Source organism: Stegostoma tigrinum, chromosome 1 (assembly GCF_030684315.1).
Source record: "Stegostoma tigrinum isolate sSteTig4 chromosome 1, sSteTig4.hap1, whole genome shotgun sequence".
NCBI lineage: Eukaryota > Metazoa > Chordata > Chondrichthyes > Orectolobiformes > Stegostomatidae > Stegostoma > Stegostoma tigrinum.
This window is the reverse complement of record NC_081354.1, coordinates 68603746-68626585: the sequence shown is the minus strand read 5'-3', so window position 1 is coordinate 68626585 and position 22840 is coordinate 68603746. Positions and strand designations below refer to the sequence as shown.

Below are 22840 nucleotides of genomic sequence, written 5' to 3'. Positions count from 1 at the left end.
TAATCATTAAAAACCCCAATCCCTGTGGCCGTAGTCAGTGTGCCATGGTCTGGTATTTAAATGTCCAGCAAGGCAAAGCACTGCTGACAGCTCCTGTGAATAGGTAAGTATGCATGTACCTGGTGTGTGAATGAGTGTTTAGGGTAATTGGGGTCTGTGGGTTGTTTAATTCTTGATAGGGGGATGTCTTGGGGCTGACTGGTGGGTGGAGAACATCAGGCCTGGGGTTGAGTGTGTTGGAAGTTAGACTATCAGGCAGAGTGAGGGGTACCTGGCCCATCAGTGGGAGCTTGGGTTTGTGACTCAGATTTCAGGAAGGGGCAGGATGTGACTTCCAGAAGTAAAAGATCAGGAGGAGAAGGAAGGTACATCTCACATTCAGGTCAGTGAGAGTATGTATATCATCCCAACACGGTTGGGGTTTGGTGGTGTGCAGTGTAATGTAGGGAGTGGTGCAGTGGGGAATTAGGGATGGTCAGTAGTTAAGTGGGAATTACATTTACATTTTTTAACCCATTTTTCTTTAGTATCTGTAAAGCTCATGCAAGTTGGGATTCTTCAACTTCCCCTCTTTTAATGGGTTCTTCAAAGGGCTCTGGACGTGCAAATTACCCTAAAGAATTTGTTTCCTGAGCAATTCTCATAGTCAGAAGCATTGAGGATTCCACGTGGTCCTCTAATTTACTCTGTTCCAAGAACTCTGGCCATCAAATGTCTGAGCCTGTATTCCTTCAAATCTTTATAAGTGAATATTAAAGATTCTACATCCTTTATTGAAAAGGTGTGAGGAGCCTGTTCTGACTCATTCCTCCATCCACAATTGTCATCACGGATCAATTAACTGACCTTTGTTTTATTGCCTCTTAAAACATTATCTAAAAACTGCTGCATTTGTGCGCATAGACGCAGTACTTCACAATAATTTATTGCATCTGCTTTTCAATGTTTGAGATTTGATAAGTTACTGTTTAAATTAGCAGTCTCGCTTTCTTTCATGTGGAAGTGCTGGTGTTGGACTGGGATGGACAAGGTCAATGATCAGACAACACGTAATCTAACAGGTTTTTTATTTGGAAACATGAGCTTTCTTCACCAATTAGATCTTATTGAGCTAAGGCCGTAGAAACTACTGTTTTATTTCCGGATTGTATCCAGTGAAAACAAATTTACTGCCGACTTGTTATGACTATAACCTTTCCTCATTACACAGAAGATACAGCACTGAAACAGTCCACTCGGCCCAACAGCTCAGCTGGTATTCTTGATCTCATAAGATTCTTGTCACCCTTGTATTTCTTTTGAAATTCCAGGTTGTGTATTAATGTCTTTAATTTTCTATTACAACATAAGTTGTAGTTTCCTCCTCTCCACAACACCACCACCCCCCCCCCCCCCGTCATTTTCCTGGCAGAAATACTGGCTCAGTGGTTAGCACTGCTGACTCATTGTGCTTAGGATCTGGATTCAATTCCAGCTTGAAGAAAAATGTGTGTGGAGTTTCCTCCAGGTGCTCCTGTTTGCACAGTCCAAAGATGTGCAGGTTAAATGGAGTGGCTGTGCTAAATTTCGGTGGCTCGGTGGTTAGTACTGCAGCCTTACAGCGCCAGGGACCCGAGTTCAATTCCAGCCTCGGGTAACTGTGTGTGGAGTTTGCACATTCTCCCCGTGTCTGTGTGGGTTTGCTCCGGTTTCCTTCCACAGTCCACAGATGTGCAGGCTTGGTGGATTGGCCATGCTAAATTGCCCATAGTGTTCAGGGATGTGTGTGTTATAGGGGCTTGGGTCTGGGTGGGATACTTCAAGGGGCAGTGTGGACTTGTTAGACCGAAGAACCTGTTTCCACACTATAGGGAATCTAATCTAACCTAAATTGCATGTAGTGTCCAGGGGCATGTAGGCCAGGTGGATTAACCATGGGAAATGCAGTGACTGGGTATGGAAATAGGTCTGGATTGGATGCTCTTTGGACGGTCAGTGTGGAAGCAGGCCATTTGGCGCACTCTAGAGATTCTATGATTCCAAAACAACTTGGGTTTCCAAGTGAAACCAACAGCTCAGATATGCAAGTTTTTGTGCTTAAAATTTGTTTAAGGTTTGACCTTTAGTTACTTGGTGCCCAGTGGCTTTGGGATAGCTTGCTGTACTTAATCAGTCTGGCCTTAGTTTGCATTTGATATAGTTAAAGGATGCTATAGCCAACTATACTGTTCGGTTATCTTTATTTGTGCTTAATTATCACTATTGTATGATTATTAATGAACAGAAAAATGTTTTCAGTCACTCGGTTTATTATGTGCAAGAATGTTATGACACCTCATGGAAATGCATTTTAGGATGTAAATTTCAACAATTAAGGGTTTTGACTCTACAGTAATATTGTTTAGTAATCTGAAGAAGCATGTCAGTTTTGTTTCAGGTAAATGCAATTGTCAGTTAATGTTTTGTTTTAGATTATGGAATCAATAGCATCTTGTACCAACGTGGAATCTATCCACCAGAATCTTTCACACGTGTACAGAAGTACGGCCTTACAATGCTAGTTACAACAGATCCCACCCTCAACAACTACTTAAAGAATGTCGTTGGCCAGCTAAAAGGTATTGATTTAGTTGATTTCAGTTTTGCATTGTGTAATTTTTAGCATTTGATATTTGTAAGATCTTTTCACAAAGTCCAGATCTGGTCTGGTCATAGTCACAAATATAAGTTCAAAAATTATCTTGACTTTTTTTAATTTTGGTAATCATTGGTAAAATAATTTTGGAAGTCTGTTCTCCACATTCTGGCTTCACTGAATAATGTTGACCTGAAACCAGTAGGACACTCAACCTCGAGTATAGATTGAGTTAATTCCATGCTCCACGGAGTGTTTGTCCAGCACTTTCGTAGATGGTGTCTTTCAGCTGATACATCAACGTAAGGCCCATGTGTCCCCTCATAAAAGTTTCCAAGACCTGCTTTTGAAACAGCAGAGGAGTTGCCTGTGCCCTAGCCAATGAAAGGAACCTAATGTAGTATATTTTCCTAGCACCCCCACTCCCCATTATCTTCTTGTGCTAGCTCTTTTGTGTATTATCATTGTACCTAAGTTGTTGGTGCTATGAGATGCAAAGGAGTGAACAAGAGAAAAAAGATTGACTGACTGACTGACTGACTGACTGAAGAAACAAATAACCTAAAATTGTTTGAAGGTCCAACAAAAGGATTGTGGTATTTTCCCATTGCATTTTCTGGGATGATGTAGTTAAGGGAAGATTTGACTAGAATTGACTATACTTGTAGTTTAGAAGATTGAGGTGATTTAATTGAAGTAAAACATTCTGAAGGGATTGACACAGGCCAGCTCTCCAGTTGCTGAATTTGAAACAAGAGTATTGTTTCAGAATAAGGAAAAGACCATTGGATGATTGTTGGCTTGTTTGATTTTTCAAGTTGGAGTTGTGAATCCTTGGAATTCTTAATGGAGAGCAGAAGTGTTCAGTGTTGTAACTTGTCTTTAAATAGATTTAATAGACTTTGGTCTTGAAATAAAAATTTCTCAGGATCAAGCAGGAAAACAGAATGGTTGTTGAAAATCAGCCCTGATTTTTCCTGAATGCTGAAGCAGCCTCCAATGGATGCATTACACAGTGTGGAGCTGGAGGAGCACAGCAGGCCAGACAGCATCAAAGGAGCAGGAAAGTTTTATGTTTCAGGTCTGGACCCTACTTCAAAAATGGGGAAGGGAGCTCCTCAATAAATGGAGAGGAGGAGTGGATCTGGGGAAGGTCGGTGTGATGGTGATAGGCGAGAGCAGGTAGGCATTGTGGGGATTGGTCAGTGAAGTGGGAGGAGTGGATGGGTGGGAGAGATGGACAGGTTGTCAGGTCAAGGAGGTGGGGTTGAGTTGGAGGGTTGGTCATGGGATGAGGCTGAGGGTGGGAGCTTCTGAAAACAGTAAAGTCCACATTGAGACCATTGGGTTGTAGGCTCCCAAGGTGGAATATGAGGTGCTGCTCATCCAGTTTGTGTGGTGTCATTGTGACACTGGAGGAAGTCCAGGATGGGCATGGTGTCATGGGACCGGGAATTGAAATGGTTCATGATGGGAAAGTGTTGTTGTGTGTCATGACAGAGCACAAGTGCTCTACAAAGCGGTCTCCGCTCGGTCTCGCCAATGTAGAAGAGGCCACATCAGGAGCAGCAGATGCAATAGACCACATTCGCGGATGTGTAGGTGAATCTGTCTGATATAAAAGCTTTTTTGGTTAACTTGGATGGAGATATGGGTGGGAGCGGTGGAGGGGCATGTGTAGAACTTCTGCGATTTCAGGGAAAGGTAGCTATTCCTACCTCCTCATAGGATGCGTGGAACAGTCCCTTTTCCGCAGCTACACTGGCGCTAACCTCCACCTCTTCCTCTGTTACATCAATCACTGTATTGCCAATGCCTCTTGTTCCCACAGGAGCTTGAGCAGTTCATCAACTTTACTAACACCTTTTCACCCCAACCTCAAGTTCACCTGGACCGTCTCGGATACCTCTTCCTCCTCTTGCCCCCCCTCTTCCCCCCCCCCCCACCTTTCTCCCCCCCCCCACCTTTCTCCCCCCCCCCACCTTTCTCCCCCCCCCCACCTTTCTCCCCCCCCCACCTTTCTCCCCCCCCCACCTTTCTCCCCCCCCCCACCTTTCTCCCCCCCCCCCACCTTTCTCCCCCCCCCCCACCTTTCTCCCCCCCCCCCACCTTTCTCCCCCCCCCCACCTTTCTCCCCCCCCCCACCTTTCTCCCCCCCCCCCGCCTTTCTCCCCCCCCCCACCTTTCTCCCCCCCCCCACCTTTCTCCCCCCCCCCACCTTTCTCCCCCCCCCCACCTTTCTCCCCCCCCCCACCTTTCTCCCCCCCCCCCCACCTTTCTCCCCCCCCCCACCTTTCTCCCCCCCCCACCTTTCTCCCCCCCCCCCCACCTTTCTCCCCCCCCCCCCACCTTTCTCCCCCCCCCACCTTTCTCCCCCCCCCACCTTTCTCCCCCCCCCACCTTTCTCCCCCCCCCCCCACCTTTCTCCCCCCCCCCCCACCTTTCTCCCCCCCCCCCCACCTTTCTCCCCCCCCCCCCACCTTTCTCCCCCCCCCCACCTTTCTCCCCCCCCCCACCTTTCTCCCCCCCCCACCTTTCTCCCCCCCCCCACCTTTCTCCCCCCCCCCACCTTTCTTCCCCCCCCCCACCTTTCTTCCCCCCCCCCACCTTTCTTCCCCCCCCCCCACCTTTCTTCCCCCCCCCCACCTTTCTTCCCCCCCCCTTTCTCTCTCCCCCACCTTTCTCCCCCCCCCCACCTTTCTCCCCCCCCCCACCTTTCTTCCCCCCCCCCACCTTTCTTCCCCCCCCCCACCTTTCTTCCCCCCCCCTTTCTCTCTCCCCCCCCTTTCTCTCTCCCCCCCTTTCTCTCTCCCCCCCTTTCTCTCTCCCCCCCTTTCTCTCTCCCCCCCCTTTCTCTCTCCCCCCCCCTTTCTCTCTCCCCCCCCCTTTCTCTCTCCCCCCCCCTTTCTCTCTCCCCCCCCCTTTCTCTCTCCCCCCCCCTTTCTCTCTCCCCCCCCCTTTCTCTCTCCCCCCCCCTTTCTCTCCCCCCCCCTTTCTCTCCCCCCCCCTTTCTCTCCCCCCCCCCTTTCTCTCCCCCCCCCCTTTCTCTCCCCCCCCCCTTTCTCTCCCCCCCCCCTTTCTCTCCCCCCCCCCTTTCTCTCCCCCCCCCTTGCTCTCCCCCCCCCTCTTGCTCTCCCCCCCCCTCTTGCTCTCCCCCCCCCCTCTTGCTCTCCCCCCCCCCTCTTGCTCTCCCCCCCCCCCTCTTGCTCTCCCCCCCCCCTCTTGCTCTCCCCCCCCCTCTTGCTCTCCCCCCCCCTCTTGCTCTCCCCCCCCCCTCTTGCTCTCCCCCCCCCCCTCTTGCTCTCCCCCCCCCCCTCTTGCTCTCCCCCCCCCCCTCTTGCTCTCCCCCCCCCCCTCTTGCTCTCCCCCCCCCCCTCTTGCTCTCCCCCCCCCCTCTTGCTCTCCCCCCCCCCCTCTTGCTCTCCCCCCCCCCCTCTTGCTCTCCCCCCCCCCCTCTTGCTCTCCCCCCCCCCCTCTTGCTCTCCCCCCCCCCCTCTTGCTCTCCCCCCCCCCCTCTTGCTCTCCCCCCCCCCCTCTTGCTCTCCCCCCCCCCCTCTTGCTCTCCCCCCCCCCCTCTTGCTCTCCCCCCCCCCCTCTTGCTCTCCCCCCCCCCCTCTTGCTCTCCCCCCCCCCCTCTTGCTCTCCCCCCCCCCCTCTTGCTCTCCCCCCCCCCCTCTTGCTCTCCCCCCCCCCCTCTTGCTCTCCCCCCCCCCCTCTTGCTCTCCCCCCCCCTCTTGCTCTCCCCCCCCCTCTTGCTCTCCCCCCCCTCTTGCTCTCCCCCCCCCCTCTTGCTCTCCCCCCCCTCTCTTGCTCTCCCCCCCCTCTCTTGCTCTCCCCCCCCTCTCTTGCTCTCCCCCCCCTCTCTTGCTCTCCCCCCCCTCTCTTGCTCTCCCCCCCCGCCCCCCCCTCTCTTTCTCTCCCCCCCCCCCCCTCTCTTTCTCTCCCCCCCCGCCCCTCTCTTTCTCTCCCCCCCCGCCCCTCTCTTTCTCTCCCCCCCCGCCCCTCTCTTTCTCTCCCCCCCCGCCCCTCTCTTTCTCTCCCCCCCCGCCCCTCTCTTTCTCTCCCCCCCCGCCCCTCTCTTTCTCTCCCCCCCCGCCCCTCTCTTTCTCTCCCCCCCCGCCCCTCTCTTTCTCTCCCCCCCCGCCCCTCTCTTTCTCTCCCCCCCCGCCCCTCTCTTTCTCTCCCCCCCCGCCCCTCTCTTTCTCTCCCCCCCCGCCCCTCTCTTTCTCTCCCCCCCCGCCCCTCTCTTTCTCTCCCCCCCCGCCCCTCTCTTTCTCTCCCCCCCCGCCCCTCTCTTTCTCTCCCCCCCCGCCCCTCTCTTTCTCTCCCCCCCCGCCCCTCTCTTTCTCTCCCCCCCCGCCCCTCTCTTTCTCTCCCCCCCCGCCCCTCTCTTTCTCTCCCCCCCGCCCCTCTCTTTCTCTCCCCCCCCGCCCCTCTCTTTCTCTCCCCCCCCGCCCCTCTCTTTCTCTCCCCCCCCGCCCCTCTCTTTCTCTCCCCCCCCGCCCCTCTCTTTCTCTCCCCCCCCGCCCCTCTCTTTCTCTCCCCCCCCGCCCCTCTCTTTCTCTCCCCCCCCGCCCCTCTCTTTCTCTCCCCCCCCGCCCCTCTCTTTCTCTCCCCCCCCGCCCCTCTCTTTCTCTCCCCCCCCGCCCCTCTCTTTCTCTCCCCCCCCGCCCCTCTCTTTCTCTCCCCCCCCGCCCCTCTCTTTCTCTCCCCCCCCGCCCCTCTCTTTCTCTCCCCCCCCGCCCCTCTCTTTCTCTCCCCCCCCGCCCCTCTCTTTCTCTCCCCCCCGCCCCTCTCTTTCTCTCCCCCCCCGCCCCTCTCTTTCTCTCCCCCCCCGCCCCTCTCTTTCTCTCCCCCCCCGCCCCTCTCTTTCTCTCCCCCCCCGCCCCTCTCTTTCTCTCCCCCCCCGCCCCTCTCTTTCTCTCCCCCCCCGCCCCTCTCTTTCTCTCCCCCCCCGCCCCTCTCTTTCTCTCCCCCCCCGCCCCTCTCTTTCTCTCCCCCCCCGCCCCTCTCTTTCTCTCCCCCCCCGCCCCTCTCTTTCTCTCCCCCCCCGCCCCTCTCTTTCTCTCCCCCCCCGCCCCTCTCTTTCTCTCCCCCCCCGCCCCTCTCTTTCTCTCCCCCCCCGCCCCTCTCTTTCTCTCCCCCCCCGCCCCTCTCTTTCTCTCCCCCCCCGCCCCTCTCTTTCTCTCCCCCCCCGCCCCTCTCTTTCTCTCCCCCCCCGCCCCTCTCTTTCTCTCCCCCCCCGCCCCTCTCTTTCTCTCCCCCCCCGCCCCTCTCTTTCTCTCCCCCCCCGCCCCTCTCTTTCTCTCCCCCCCCGCCCCTCTCTTTCTCTCCCCCCCCGCCCCTCTCTTTCTCTCCCCCCCCGCCCCTCTCTTTCTCTCCCCCCCCGCCCCTCTCTTTCTCTCCCCCCCCGCCCCTCTCTTTCTCTCCCCCCCCGCCCCTCTCTTTCTCTCCCCCCCCGCCCCTCTCTTTCTCTCCCCCCCCGCCCCTCTCTTTCTCTCCCCCCCCGCCCCTCTCTTTCTCTCCCCCCCCGCCCCTCTCTTTCTCTCCCCCCCCGCCCCTCTCTTTCTCTCCCCCCCCGCCCCTCTCTTTCTCTCCCCCCCCGCCCCTCTCTTTCTCTCCCCCCCCGCCCCTCTCTTTCTCTCCCCCCCCGCCCCTCTCTTTCTCTCCCCCCCCGCCCCTCTCTTTCTCTCCCCCCCCGCCCCTCTCTTTCTCTCCCCCCCCTCCTCTCTTTCTCTCCCCCCCCCCTCTCTTTCTCTCCCCCCCCCCTCTCTTTCTCTCCCCCCCCTCCTCTCTTTCGCTCCCCCCCCTCCTCTCTTTCGCTCCCCCCTCCTCTCTGTCTCTCCCCCCTCCTCTCTGTCTCTCCCCCCTCCTCTCTGTCTCTCCCCCCCCTCTCTGTCTCTCCCCCCCCTCTCTGTCTCTCCCCCCCCTCTCTGTCTCTCCCCCCCCTCTCTGTCTCTCCCCCCCCTCTCTGTCTCTCCCCCCCCTCTCTTTCTCTCCCCCCCCCTCTCTTTCTCTCCCCCCCCCTCTCTTTCTCTCCCCCCCCCTCTCTTTCTCTCCCCCCCCTCTCTTTCTCTCCCCCCCCCTCTCTTTCTCTCCCCCCCCCTCTCTTTCTCTCCCCCCCCCTCTCTTTCTCTCCCCCCCCTCTCTTTCTCTCCCCCCCCTCTCTTTCTCTCCCCCCCCTCTCTTTCTCTCCCCCCCCCTCTCTTTCTCTCCCCCCCCTCTCTTTCTCTCCCCCCCCTCTCTTTCTCTCCCCCCCCTCTCTTTCTCTCCCCCCCCCTCTCTTTCTCTCCCCCCCCCTCTCTTTCTCTCCCCCCCCCTCTCTTTCTCTCCCCCCCCCTCTCTTTCTCTCCCCCCCCCTCTCTTTCTCTCCCCCCCCCTCTCTTTCTCTCCCCCCCCCTCTCTTTCTCTCCCCCCCCCTCTCTTTCTCTCCCCCCCCCTCTCTTTCTCTCCCCCCCCCTCTCTTTCTCTCCCCCCCCCTCTCTTTCTCTCCCCCCCCTCTCTTTCTCTCCCCCCCCTCTCTTTCTCTCCCCCCCCTCTCTTTCTCTCCCCTCCCCCCCCCTCTTTCTCTCCCCTCCCCCCCCCCTCTTTCTCTCCCCTCCCCCCCCCCTCTTTCTCTCCCCTCCCCCCCCCCTCTTTCTCTCTCCTCCCCCCCCCCTCTTTCTCTCTCTTCCCCCCCCCCTCTTTCTCTCTCTTCCCCCCCCCCCTCTCTTTCTCTCTCTTCCCCCCCCCCCTCTCTTTCTCTCTCTTCCCCCCCCCCTCTCTTTCTCTCTCTTCCCCCCCCCCCCCTCTCTTTCTCTCTCTTCCCCCCCCCCCTCTCTTTCTCTCTCTTCCCCCCCCCTCTCTTTCTCTCTCTTCCCCCCCCCTCTCTTTCTCTCTCTTCCCCCCCCCCTCTCTTTCTCTCTCTTCCCCCCCCCCCCTCTCTTTCTCTCTCTTCCCCCCCCCCCCTCTCTTTCTCTCTCTTCCCCCCCCCCCCTCTCTTTCTCTCTCTTCTCCCCCCCCCCTCTCTTTCTCTCTCTTCTCCCCCCCCCCTCTCTTTCTCTCTTCTCCCCCCCCCCCCCCCCCCCCCCAATCTCTGGTGACCGCCTCAACATTACACCTCGTCTTGCCCACCTTCCTGCAGGAATGCGATCTCCTACTCCAATTCCTCCTGTGCCATGTCTGCCGCCAAGATGAAGTGTTCCACTTCTGAACATCCCAGATGTCCTCTTTATTTAAGGACTGCAACTCCACCCTCACCCCTGCTTCAGTGGTCGAAAACGCTGTAGACTGCAGCTCTCGCATTTCCTGTACCTCTGCCCTTACGTTCCCTCCCTGCAACAAAAACAAACACAGAATCCCCCTTGTCTTCACATATTACTTCACTAACCTCTGTGTGTTCAATATATCATTCACTACCACCTGGAATCTGATCCTGCAACCAAAGATATATTTCCTCCCCACTCCTATCTGCCTTTCATAGGACCAATCTTCCCACGACTCCCTCATCCGCTTCACGTGCCCCACTAACCCCACCACCTTTCCCTGCCACTGCAGGGAGTGCTACACCTGCCCTACATCACCCTGCTCACCTCCATCCAAGGAACCAAAAAACCTTTCTCGTCAGACAGGTTCACCTGCACATATGTCAATGTTGTCTATTGCATCTGCTGCTCTTGATGTGGCCTCCTGTATGTTGGTGAGACCAAATGGAGGCTCAGACTGCTTTGGAGAGCAAATGTGCTCTGTTTGCAACAAACGACAACACCTTCCAGTTGTGAACCATTTCACCTCGCCCTCCCGCTCCCTGGGTGACATGTCTGTTCTGGGCTGCCTCCAGTGTGACAATGACATCATCTGCAAACTGGAAGAGCAGCACCTCATATTCTGCCTTAAGAGCCTACAACCTAATGGTTTCAATGTGGATTTTACCAGTTTCAAAATCTCCGCACCCCTGGCCTCATCCCATGACCAACCCACCCTCTTATCCCTGACACACCTGTCCACCTTCTTTCCCACCTCATGGATCAATCCCCATCATTGCCTACCTGCACTCACTCATCGCTATGCCACCAACCTACCCCTCCTATCTCTTCATTTCAGAGGATCCCCCCATATTTCTGAAGAAAGGTCCCAACTCAAAATGTCAACTTTCCTGGCCTGCTCTGCTCCTCCAGCTCCACACTGTTACCTCTGACTTCAGCATTGGCTGTTCTTACAATCTCTCAAGTATGACCACTCCTTATTTGCATCATGTTGCTGGAGAAACTCTGGTCTGGCAGCACCTGTGCAATGAGAAGGTGTGTTAATGGTTGGACTACAATATGCCTCTTTAGTGTGATTCTAAACGCAAGTAATGTCTACCACAACGCTTTCTTTCTCTGCAAACCCCCTGCATCTCTCCATTACTTACTAGTTTTATTTCAGGTTTCAGCCGTCTACATTACTGTGCTCTATTTCTTCTGTTCTAATCTTTCTTTCATTTTCCCAAAAAAACTTGAAATAACGATGATGTAGCAGATGTTTGGACTGGATGGAATGCAGACTAAGTTTTTAAGCTAATGTTAGTGAAAACAGAAGATAACTTGGCAGGTAGCCTAAGAGTAGAAGTCTGCCAATCTGATTAGGAATTCATTTCTCTTTAGCAATGACAAATATTAAACAGTTATCAAAAGGCGTTTAAAAAAATCATAAACTGTTGTTCATTCAGCTTGAGATTTGGAAATTTGTCGGGTTCTTTCAACAATAGATGCAATTCAGTATTGTAATCAGATCAGAGATTGTATTAGGTTAATTATGTTTCTTTAAAAGATTACCTAAATTACTGCTTTCCCCTCTTTTAGAATAGTAGTTATCTTTAAATTCATTTTTGTGTTTTCAGATTGGTTATGTAATCACTTTGTTCAAAGACTTGTGGTGGTCATCAACAGCATTGAAACTAATGAGGTGCTGGAAAGATGGCAGTTTGACATTGAGTGTGACAAAACCATGACTGATAACAGGTAAGTAATCCTGAGAAGTATTGATTATTGAGACTGCATGAATGCCAGTTCAATCAACATGTGTGACTCTTACACTGTTTAAAATTGCTACCTCAAGAATCACCTTTGATTCAAAATTATTAGATCTATCTTAACCTAGATGGTATCATTTTGGGAAAGACTAGCTGATTGGATTCTTTGTAGTTGCTTTTTCTTTTTTACTTTTTGCATGATGCTCCCCTCACTCATGCTGATCCAAGTATAATCTGTAAACTGATTTCTGAAGGACTAGCAGAATACTTCTAAAACTTTAATAGAAATGCATAAAGTGGCAAGTGTGAAAACAGTGGCACTTCTTGCCATGTGTTGGTGTGTGATGCTACTTCATTGAAATGATTACTAAATTTAATCAGTTTTCGCTTTCTTCTTGTTCAAAGTTCTGCCTCCCTTCATTTGTCTACAGCTGGAGAATAAAAATGTACAGTTGCCATAGTCCTGCCAGACTATAGGATTACACTCTCATAAGATAGAGGTGACTGGTGAAGGTTTAACCTGAGTACTAAAGTTGAGAAGGAGAGTCCTGCATGGTAACCTCAGCCGGTGTGAGAACTCAACACGTGCTGTTGGTGTTATTCCGCATTGCAAACCAGCCTGTCAGCCAACTGAGCTAATCAACCCTTTCTGGAAATTATAATCTTGTTTTATTAGACAGAATCAATCTCTAACATGGGGCCCATAACACCAGTAATCATGAAAAATATGCCACAACAGATTGTTACTCATTTTTGATTAATTCAACACCCAAATTGTTCAATAAGCAATGAACTAATAATACAAAGATTTTGTACGTATAACTTTTGTACTCACTATCTCAATGACTGGTGCAAAGATAGAATTGTCACAGATCAATCTTACCATTTTCTGCAGTACTGCAGAGGCATGGTGCCGCTCAATGTTTTCCAGAGACTCCACGGGTGCTAGATAAGTAAAATGAAGAGGTTGTATTTATATACTTTTCAAATGCTGAAGAGCTTCACATCTAATGATTATACTTTTGATCTGTAGTCATGACTGCAATGTAGAAAGTGTGACAACCCGCTTGCATAAAGCAACCTCCCACAAAAATTAGCAATGAGCTAAATGACCAAATAATCTTTGTCTCAGATACAGTAATGAATACCAGCAGGGATGCTGGGGGATTTCCCCACTCTCTGAAATAAGTGTAATCATCCTTATTCACTTAATGAGCATATGAAGACATGGTGGAATACTTCAGTTCAAAGTCAGAACCTCTGACTGTATAGTGCACTGTCAGCCTGAACATTACTGCAAAAACTGACACTGGAAGTTGAACTTTAGCCCCAACTTTCTCACTCCAAGGTGACACTACCATCTGAGCCCTGGCTAATATCACTGTGTATCTTCTGTATCCCCAGCTTACCCAGGTGCTGCTGTGAAAATTAGTTATTTGTAGCTATGTTAGCTATATCACCAGTCAAAGTGCCATGCCAATATCATGTGCAGATGAATCTGCCATTATTAATGTTTTTATCATTCTTCTAACTCTTGTCTATTCAGTGCTCGGTATTGTCACATGGTTTATACATGGGCCTGAATCTTGCTGTGATTAATAGCAAAACTGTCAGCAGCCACTGTCAGCATCTGTGGAGTTGACAACTTTGGAAGGTCAATCGTATGCAAGATGATCTGGAACTCCAGAGTCTGCACTACCACCTCCCTTACAAATGTGAATTCCTAAAAACTGCCATCTTAACTCTTTTTTTTTTAAAAATCTCAGTAAAGGCCACATTTAGTGAGTGAGCCTCTGTCTTTTGAGACCATCACTAACACCCCCATTGTGATTATTGCCAAAGACTCGTACTGGCTGTAAGTAAGTTAATTTTTTTTATTTGCGATGTTAGATTTCTTGAATAACTAGAAATAGTGCATATTTTTAAAAGCATTTTCTGTAAAATATCTGCTACTTTCTATTAAATAATTAGATGGTAGCTATCACAGCCATGTTTCTTTCACTATCTGAAACTAAGTTTAAAGTGGGGCTTTGGTTTTTTTATCTTCCTGATTTGTTGTGTGAGCACACCAGCAAAGATGGGCAAGCACGCTGTCATTACTGCTGCACGCCAGGATATCACCTTGATCTGGTGGAGAAAGATGGAATGTAGGGACAGAAGTAGACTAATCAGCCCTGCAAGCCTATTCTGCCATTTAACGTGATCCTGGCTGATCTGTGGCTTAAATCCGTGCACTGGTCTTTGGTCTGCTTTTTTTTTGAGCCACAAAAACAAATATCAGATTTAAAATTAACAACTGATCTAGCATCAACTACCACTGGTAGTTAGGCATTCTGAACCCTCCTTACCCTTTTGTATGTGGAAGTGCCTCCTAATATCTCCCCTGAATGGTGTGGCCTGAATACTCAGTCTATGCCCCTGATCTTTTGAGTAGTGGCAAGCATGCTAACTTGGTCCTGATTATGGCACATTTCGGGCCATTGTTTGTCGCAAAGGGCTAATTTTGAAGTTTTTTTTAAGTTAATAGCTGAAAGTTAATTATAATGAAAATCCCACAGAGATGAATGTGCCTGATTAATTGTAGGTGTTTCAATTAAGAACCATGGAATGTATTAATCCTCAGGACTAAACTCTGGCAAACTTGTGCCGAATTTTTATTTTTAGAATTAATTGTTTTTAGCAAAGATTGTACTTCACAAGATGTGGGAAAGCACATACTGAAAATGTTGTAAATCTGTTATAGTTTGTTTTAATTGACACTTTTTAGGATGGTATTTCCTCCCTGTACAGCTGGTTTGAGGTTAAAATATTTTTTCTTTAACTTCTCTAACACAGGAATTATCAGTCCAGATGTATTATTCTGCATCAAATTTAGTAACATTTTGTTGGAGAAACCATTAATTCAGTTTTGCCAGACTTTCTTGTCCCATTCCATGAAATGGTACCTTGGCATTTTAGAGGCACCACTCTCTCTTTGCTTCTAGAATTCAGCTCCTGTTTGGACCAATGCTGTATTGAGGGCTGGGAACTTTGCTTCAACCAATTTGTATACTGTAACTACCACAGAACTACAGTTGATTTTTAGATCTGTTTGTTGATTTATGTTTTTTATAATCTGAAGAAAAGGGTTATTTCAGTTTTTCAACATATTTCTGTTTATTGGCTCAGAAATCAGTTTTTTTAAAAGAATATAGATAATAAAATGTGAGGCTGGATGAACACAGCAGGCCAAGCAGCATCTCAGGAGCACAAAAGCTGACGTTTCGGGCCTAGACCCTTCATCAGAGAGGCTCTCTGATGAAGGGTCTAGGCCCGAAACGTCAGCTTTTGTGCTCCTGAGATGCTGCTTGGCCTGCTGTGTTCACCCAGCCTCACATTTTATTATCTTGGAATCTCCAGCATCTGCAGTTCCCATTATCTCTTTTTTTAAAAGAATTGCATGTTTGCTTTGATAGCTTGGCTTTCAGTGCCAATTTGACTCAATGCCTCGAAGTTAGAAGGTTATGGATTCATGACCCACTGCACATGAAACATTCCTTCAATAGCATACTGAATAGTCATTCTAAATATGTTCACTTTGGAAGTGCTTGATCTTTCTGTTCAGACATTAGCAATGGATTTGCTTACTTTTCTTAAGAGCATGATGTTACTCTGGTAAAGTGAAAAGCAAAAGTGCTAGAAATGCGCAGACTTGGCTATATCCATGGAGAGATCACCAGTTGATGTTTCAGGCTAATTTCAAAAAAAGCTCATCAACCTAGAATGTTTGAACTTTCCAAGAGACTGTGACCAAATTATAAATGCTTGGAACAAGAACAAGATGATAGAAACCTTGCTGTTTCAGCAGCATCCATACAGGTAGAGCACAGTTCATAAGTCATGTATAATTAACCTTTGCAATTCAATGGAGTTACTGATGACTGCCTTTTCAAAGTTTGCATGCTTTATACTAATTAATCTGCAAGTTCTATATAACCACATTTCCTGCCATTGTACTTACTACATTATGCAACAATTTGGTACGGTCAAATAAAAGCTTGTTGAGATCACAGACAGTTAGGATTTGTGTACTGCCTGCTTCCAGCTTGTGGTGGTGCACTGAGTTGCTTTATTATAACTCGGCAACATCACCAGAACAAAGTTTGGTCAGAACCAATTCTGAAGCTGAGTCACAATATTGATATTTTCAAGGATAAGGTCTAGTACATCCTGGTTAACCACAGTTTTCTTATCCCATCAGGGTCCAGTTGTTACTGAAACTACTTTAAGAATTTGCTTCCACTATCCTAACCATTATTTTTGCATTAATTACCATTTTACAGAGGTGCTTAATAACTTTGCTCTTAAAGATGTATTTAATGGGGATTGAGTAAGAGTTCTTTTTATTCTGTTCTTAGTTTAGTTTCCAATTTTACTTTGTACACTACTTTTTTGGTGACCTCCTAAATCCTAAAGGCTCTAAAACCAGTGATTGTGGACAGGAAGAGAAGCCATTGCTGAAGATGTGCTCTGTTCCAGTCCTAACTGTCCTAAACAATGTAGGAGATATGCACAAAGTTAGACTGAAGGTAACCAGGATGACAGACCTTAACAAGTGAGATAACAAGATGTAGAGTGATAATGGGAACTGCAGATGCTGGAGAATCCAAGATGTAGAGTTGGATTAACACAGCAGGCCAAGCAGCATTAGAGAAGCAGGAAAGCTGTCGTTTTGGGTCTGGACCCTTCTTCTGAAGGAGGGTCCAGACCCAAAATGTCAGCTTTCCTGCTTGACCTGCTGTGTTCATCCAGCTCTACACCTTGTTGTCTCAGTTTTTACAATCTCTGAATCAACTGTAACAAGTGATATTTTTGTGACTTCAGCTGTGCTGTGAGGGTGAAAGCCAAGCTCGAGGGATAGAAGTCTGAAGGCAAGAGCTTGAGGCTAAACTCTACACAAAGTAGTGGCCCTCTGTCCTGAGGATATTGAGACACTTTCAATCCTTGCAAGGAAGTACTGACTTTATGAAAGATGTGAGAAAATGAGAACTGTATGAATTTGTGTCAAATTAATGCACAGGATGTGAAAGACTGGTAAATGTAGGAATGCCGAACAAAGTACCCTGTGTAAGGGGTGGGAGGGGAAATGCCTCTGGGGTGATGCTGGAGAACTATCTGGGTTTGCAGTTTAGACGCTTGTGCCGCAGACAAGGCAATCACAACTGCTTTGATTTTGGAGTTCTAGGTTGACAAGAAATCACTGGGAGCTATTTTTCTGCTAGTCCGAGGCCAGATTACACATATAATGGTTTCTGAAATAGTCAGTGGCTTCCTGTCGGCATGCTCAATTTTTTTTAATTGGGAGGAAAGTCCCAGAAGTGCAAGAATAGATTTGTTGAAATGGGGAGAATCAATAGAAAAAATGCTTTAAATTAATGTTTTTGTCATATATTGTATGTTACACTTGTGTAGTGGAGTTGGTACTGACATCTTGGTTTTTATCTCTAGTATCAAGGCTCGCTTTAATGTCAGAATTTGAGCTTAAAATCATAGTTCCATTGTCTGAGTGCCAACTACTATTCAGCGTTTTAGGCAATAAAAGAGGAACTTCATCTCTATTTATTGAGACACAAGGAAGGCTGAAGAGTCTTGGCTTTAAGTTAAACCCATCAAAATATTCATATATTAAGATTTGTAGTGCTTGTGAAGTGGCTTCTACAGTTTTCAGTTTTGATGAAAGGCCAAGAATATTAATACTAAGTGTTCTCCAAAAAAAGTGCTTTCACTGTAATTCTTTCATTGCAGCCAACCGAGGGAGAAATCTGAGAAAGCGATTCAAGATGAAATTCGGTCTGTCATTAGACAGATCACTGCCACAGTGACATTCTTGCCTTTACTTGACACTGCCTGTAAGTTTAAAAAAAATTTCATAATATGATGAAATGTCACCAGTCTTTGTTCCTTCTTTACTGTTTTTTATTGTTTCAATAGCTACACAAACCACCAACTCGCTTCCAGATTACCCCACTGTCACATTTACTCCCTCAGAGATGCATGTTTCATATCAACTCCCATCTTTTGTTTTCTTCCACTTTCTTCCCTCCTACACAGCGAGTCACATGTAATGCCATAGACTTGGTTGTTGTGGCATTCTCTAAGTAACTATCCCACTAGTCAAACCCAAAATAGAAAACAGATTCGTGATCAAGATGGCTTTTGGTGACTCTGCACTAGCTTCCTCATTCAGCTGGAGTGTGTGAAAATCTTCCATTTCCTCTGTCTACAGGGATCGGTTGCCAAGTTTCAACACTGACTTATTACAGCTGAGTCATTTCTAGTGCCACAGACATGGTTTTGGCTGCTTTATCTAAGAAAACATCACCTATCAATTTAGCCCTGTTAAAGTTAAAACTTTGACTTTTTGGGATTTATTATATGTAGTTTTCATTGTATTGGATTTTTGGGGAAGTTAACTTAAAATTAATGAAGTCATAATGGACAACACATTCTGTGGATGGTCCTGCGGTTATAGATAAAATTGAAAGAGGCTTCAGAGTCTTGATAATACCATCCAAGTTAACATATGATCTATTGAACTTGTAAATGCTGGTCAGTTTGTACCTTGAGTCCTGTCTCTGGACCAAGGTATCTGGGAAATTGTTCAAGTGACAAGTAATGAACTGATTCCTGATGTCACAATATGAAAGCAAAATACTACATTGCTCAAAACTGATCATTTTGGCATGTTGGAAATATTCAGCAGGTCAGTAGTACTTTTTTTTTTTGGAGAGAGAAAGTTATTTTTTTCTGTAACTGATTCATCTTATGAAACTAGGTGTTTTCAAAAGATCTCTAACTTACACTTTTTGGTACAAAGAAGAAAGTGTAGTGTGTCTTCAAAATGGGGAAAGGCTTCAGAAATCCAAAGGACAAGGTACTTGTAGTAGTTGTTCAGGATTCTCTTTAGGTTAACATGCATGTTCAGTTGATACCTAGAAGGGCAAATGCAAAGTTAGCATTCATTTCAAGAGGGTTAGCATATAAGAGCAGAAATGTATTACTGAGGCAGTGTAAAACTCTGGTCAGTCTACATTTGGAATATTCTGAGCAGTTTGGGCCTCCTATCTAAGGAACGATGTGTAGGAGGTTGGAGGGGATCTAGAGCAACTTTTTAAAGATGATCCTGGGGATGAAGGGCTTGACATGAGGTGTAGTTCAGAACTCTGGGTCTGGCGTTGAGTGATGAGAGGGGGAAATCTGATTGATTGAAACTTACAGAATAGTGAGTCCTGAATAGTGAGCATGGAAAAGATATTTACACTAATAGGAGCGAGTAGGACAGCCTCAGTGAAGAGACAACCCTTCTAGAATTGAGATGAGGAGGAACTGCTTCACTCAGAGGGTGCTTGGTCAATGGATTCGGTGTCTCAGAGGGCTATGGAGGTCAAGTCCTTAATTGTATACAAGACAGGTTCTTGAATGGTAAGGAAATCATGTTTTGGGGAGAAGGCAGCAGAATGGAGTTGAGAAACATGTCAGTCATGATCAAATAGTGGAGCAGACCTGATGGCCAAATGGCCTTGTTTCTGTTCCTGTCTCTTGGCTTAATGTGACAGAGTAAAAGTGATTTGGTATATCTGAGTGAGTGGTATTGCAATCTGGTATAAAATAATGCATAATATGGAAAACATTTGGGAAAATTACTTCACATCAAGTCATGGGACTAGGATGTTACATTTATTTAATTACTTGAAATGAGTATGTACGTAGAACAATAGAGTAAGTTGAATATTGAAGTGGAGACCTTTTAGCACCTTTGGATGGCTGAATGATTTTCATGTTTGCATTTGCCACTTTTTCAGGTTCTTTTGATCTTCTAGTATACACAGATAAAGACTTGGAGGTACCAGAAAAGTGGGAAGAATCGGGGCCACAGTTCATTAACAACTCTGAAGAAGTTCGCCTGAGATCGTTTACTACAACCATACACAAAGTAAACAGTATGGTTGCATACAAAAAGATTGATTCTTTTTAAAAGGCAACATGTATAGAGCAGTTAGGCTTGTATATAAACTCTGCTTGTACAAATTTTGTTTCACTGCCAGTTTGTGGACTCTTAAGACTAACACAAAATGTTAATAGTATATTTGTCTGTACTTTCTACCTATTGCTGAACTGAAGCATTCCTTTTTTAAACTTTGCTGTTCTTGATGTATAATTCAAGAAATATTTCTTGAATGTTGAGATTTTAGTATTTGTAATATTAGTTTGAATTGATTGTCTGTAAACCTGATTTTATTTTTTGCGAATAAAATCACTGACTAAAGTTTTTTTTTCTTAAGGGAACGACTTCAATATTAGCTTTGGAGAGTTAATTTCTTTTTCGCTCTCTGGCACATTCCAAAGTAGATCTTGAGATTTTCAGCCACAAACTAATAAAAACTTGGTGCAATTTCTGATTTTTTTTTCCCCTTTAGTACACATCATCCATGAGGAAAGACTCCATCGTTAGTTTTTCTATAATTTGTATACAGTTAACCACAAGTTAAACTGTCCATTATTTGCAGTTGAAAATACCTTTGTAAAGATTTTCAAATGGTAATCTCAAACTAATTTGTTATCTTTAATCCAAGTAGTATTCTGGAAATAATATTAATCTATCTTTTTACTTTTTAAATGCTATGTTAGTGGACTCAGCACTTGTTTTTAATTGTCACATTATTTATTGACTTAAAATCACATCAAGTCATACTGAAAGGTGTGTGTATATATAAATTTTTTTGTGGTTATTTAATCATTTCTCCAAAGGAGAATTATTCATAAAATTGAATGCATATATTTTTTGTTGATCAGCATTATGAAATATATTAGCTATTGTTTTACAGCTGCAGGTAAACATGAAAATCTGAAAGTTACTATCCCACATTATTCCATCTACGCTCAGTGTGGATGCACTGACTTCTGCTTTTGGAAGTAGCTGTGTCGCATGGATCTCCAAGCTCTATACAGTGGCAAAAAAAATCAGGGAACACAGCTGCAATGGTGCCTCACTAGTTGATCTGAACACACACAAAGGTGAAGAGCTTGAAGTTGCAATACTTGTCCATTAGTTTTAAAATAAATGTTGGAAAATGTTTAGGCTGGTGTGATTTAAAGACAAGTGAATTCTTAATTTGTAATGTGTCTTAGTATAAAACTGCTCTGGCTTTTGATTTTTATATCACAAGTTTTGAGTCTCATCTACATGATTTAATTAATCTTGGAAATTGCTAAGGAAAGAAACATGCTGTTGAAACTTTTCATCTTGCACACAAGCAAGTGTATCAAATCTCAAAGGGAACAATTTTTTCCTGCATGGAAAAATATGCCAATTAGGTTGAGGTATTACCATGGACAATGCACCTGACAACAATTGGACATGGTCATGGAGCTTTAAAAAGTACTTTCTCTTTCTCAATCACATGTTTTTCTTTCCTTGCTTTCTGTGTGTGGGGATTTATATTGAACTAGATATTCCAAGTTGTATGGCAGGCTTAGCCATGGTGCTTATTTTTAAAACAGGATGAGGGTATTCCTGGTTAGGCCAGCATTTATTGCCTATTTTTAACTGCCCAGAGCACAATTGAGAGTCAAAGCCAACTCGTCTAATCCAGACCAGATAAGAATGTTAGTTTCTTTCTCTAAATGTCATTAGTGAACCAGATAGGCTTATTCAACAATGAATTTGTTGAAGTCATCAGATTCTTATTGAATGCAAATTACATCAGCTACCATGACAGGATTTGACCCTAGGTCCCCAGAACAGCGGTTGGGTCTCTGGGTTAATAGCCTGATGATAATACCACAAAGCCTTTGCATCCCCTAATAGGGTGAAAAAGCAGGCTGTTGTAGGAAATTTACCCTGCAGATTTTGTTGTTTGACAAGGTACCACTAAAACTCTAGTTAACAAAATCGAAGCTTATGAAATGGGGTCAGTGCCCAATTGGATTCAAGGAGAAATTAATGTCTCAGCACCATGAGATGTGGCAGCTGATTTAATTTTTGAACTGGAGAGTGGTGGTGTTTCCAAAGGTCAGCACTGGCACTTCTGGTATATTTTTGATCTATTCCAAATGACATAACGTGGAATATAATAAAGTTTCAAAACTTACCTGTGTCAAGTAAACAGTGATGATTCAAACTGCCTGGTACAGATAAGTTAGCAGAATACAACGGCAAGTAATAGGTAGAATTTAACAGTGTGAGATGTTGCATTTTGGGATAAGTGACTAGGAGGCACTAAAACATAGTGGCATTATTTGGAAGTGTAGGAAGAGACAGAGTGATGTAAACATGCATTTTTGTTTTGGTGGTGAGTGTGGTTAGCAAAGCATATGGTTACTTGGGCTTCATAAATAGAGGCAGTGTGAGTAAAAGCCACAGTGTTGTGTTGAACCTTTTATAAGCATTGGATAGGACACAACTAGAAATAGTCAGTTCTGATTGATTGATTGCCATAATTAAGAAAGTGAAAAGTGCCCTTTAGTAGGTGCAGAGGAAATTTACCAGAATTCTTTCAGGGATGATGAGGTGAGATGGAAAACATTCAAGAAATGCAGGGGAGGGGGGGGAAGAAAAATGGAAAAAGTGGATGATGACCTAGAACTTTGTTTTCATTGTGACGATCCTTATGGTACCAGTGACTTGAGTAGGAAGAGGAATGAGACCCTGAAAGTGGAATTGAGGAAAAGAAATTTTTAAAAACTCTCAACAGCAGTAATCTCAGGATTACTCCCAGTGCCATGTGCTAATGAGCATAAGAACAAGAGGATCAATTGACTGAATATGTTGCTGAAGAACTAATGTTGGAGGGAGGATGTCTGATTTGAGGCATTGGGACCATTACTGGGGTAGGTGAGGCTTAAGCAAGCTGGACTTTTGTGTCATGATACTGTGTTGATCACTTCGAAACAGTACTGTATTGTTCTTTGAATAATCTATAAGTGGCATAGTGAATGGAGTCATATTACTTAGTATAAATGCATTGTGGAAAAGAAGACTTGTAAATGATGGTGCTGGCCTAAAGCCATCTTAATATGGAACATTAATGTAGAACTCCAGTTCAGACCATTTCAATGTTTAACTATAAGTTTTTAATGGTGTTTCATGGGGACTTTGAAACATTTTGGTGTGATAAATGTGATGCAAATGATTTATTTGAAGCCATCAGCAGTAACTGAGTGCTGCATGTGCCTACTAATATTTAAATGTGAAT

The 22840-nt window shown here is 46.4% G+C and overlaps 1 protein-coding gene across 2 annotated transcripts in view; it reads left to right on the top strand.

The window, feature by feature from the left end:
- mad2l1 (MAD2 mitotic arrest deficient-like 1 (yeast)) overlaps positions 1-20120 on the top strand; it is a 30039-nt gene extending 9919 nt beyond the window's left edge. Inside the window, exons 2-5 of one of the 2 annotated variants that reach the window (XM_048540084.2) lie at positions 2451-2597; positions 11475-11595; positions 17391-17494; positions 19448-20120. In XM_048540084.2, the coding sequence (XP_048396041.1) occupies positions 2451-2597; positions 11475-11595; positions 17391-17494; positions 19448-19620 (545 nt within the window). In that variant the 3' untranslated portion in view covers positions 19621-20120. The remainder of the gene's footprint in view (positions 1-2450; positions 2598-11474; positions 11596-17390; positions 17495-19447) is intronic. The other variant, XM_048540088.2, reaches the window with a different exon arrangement.
- Positions 20121-22840: the final 2720 nt, after the last annotated feature.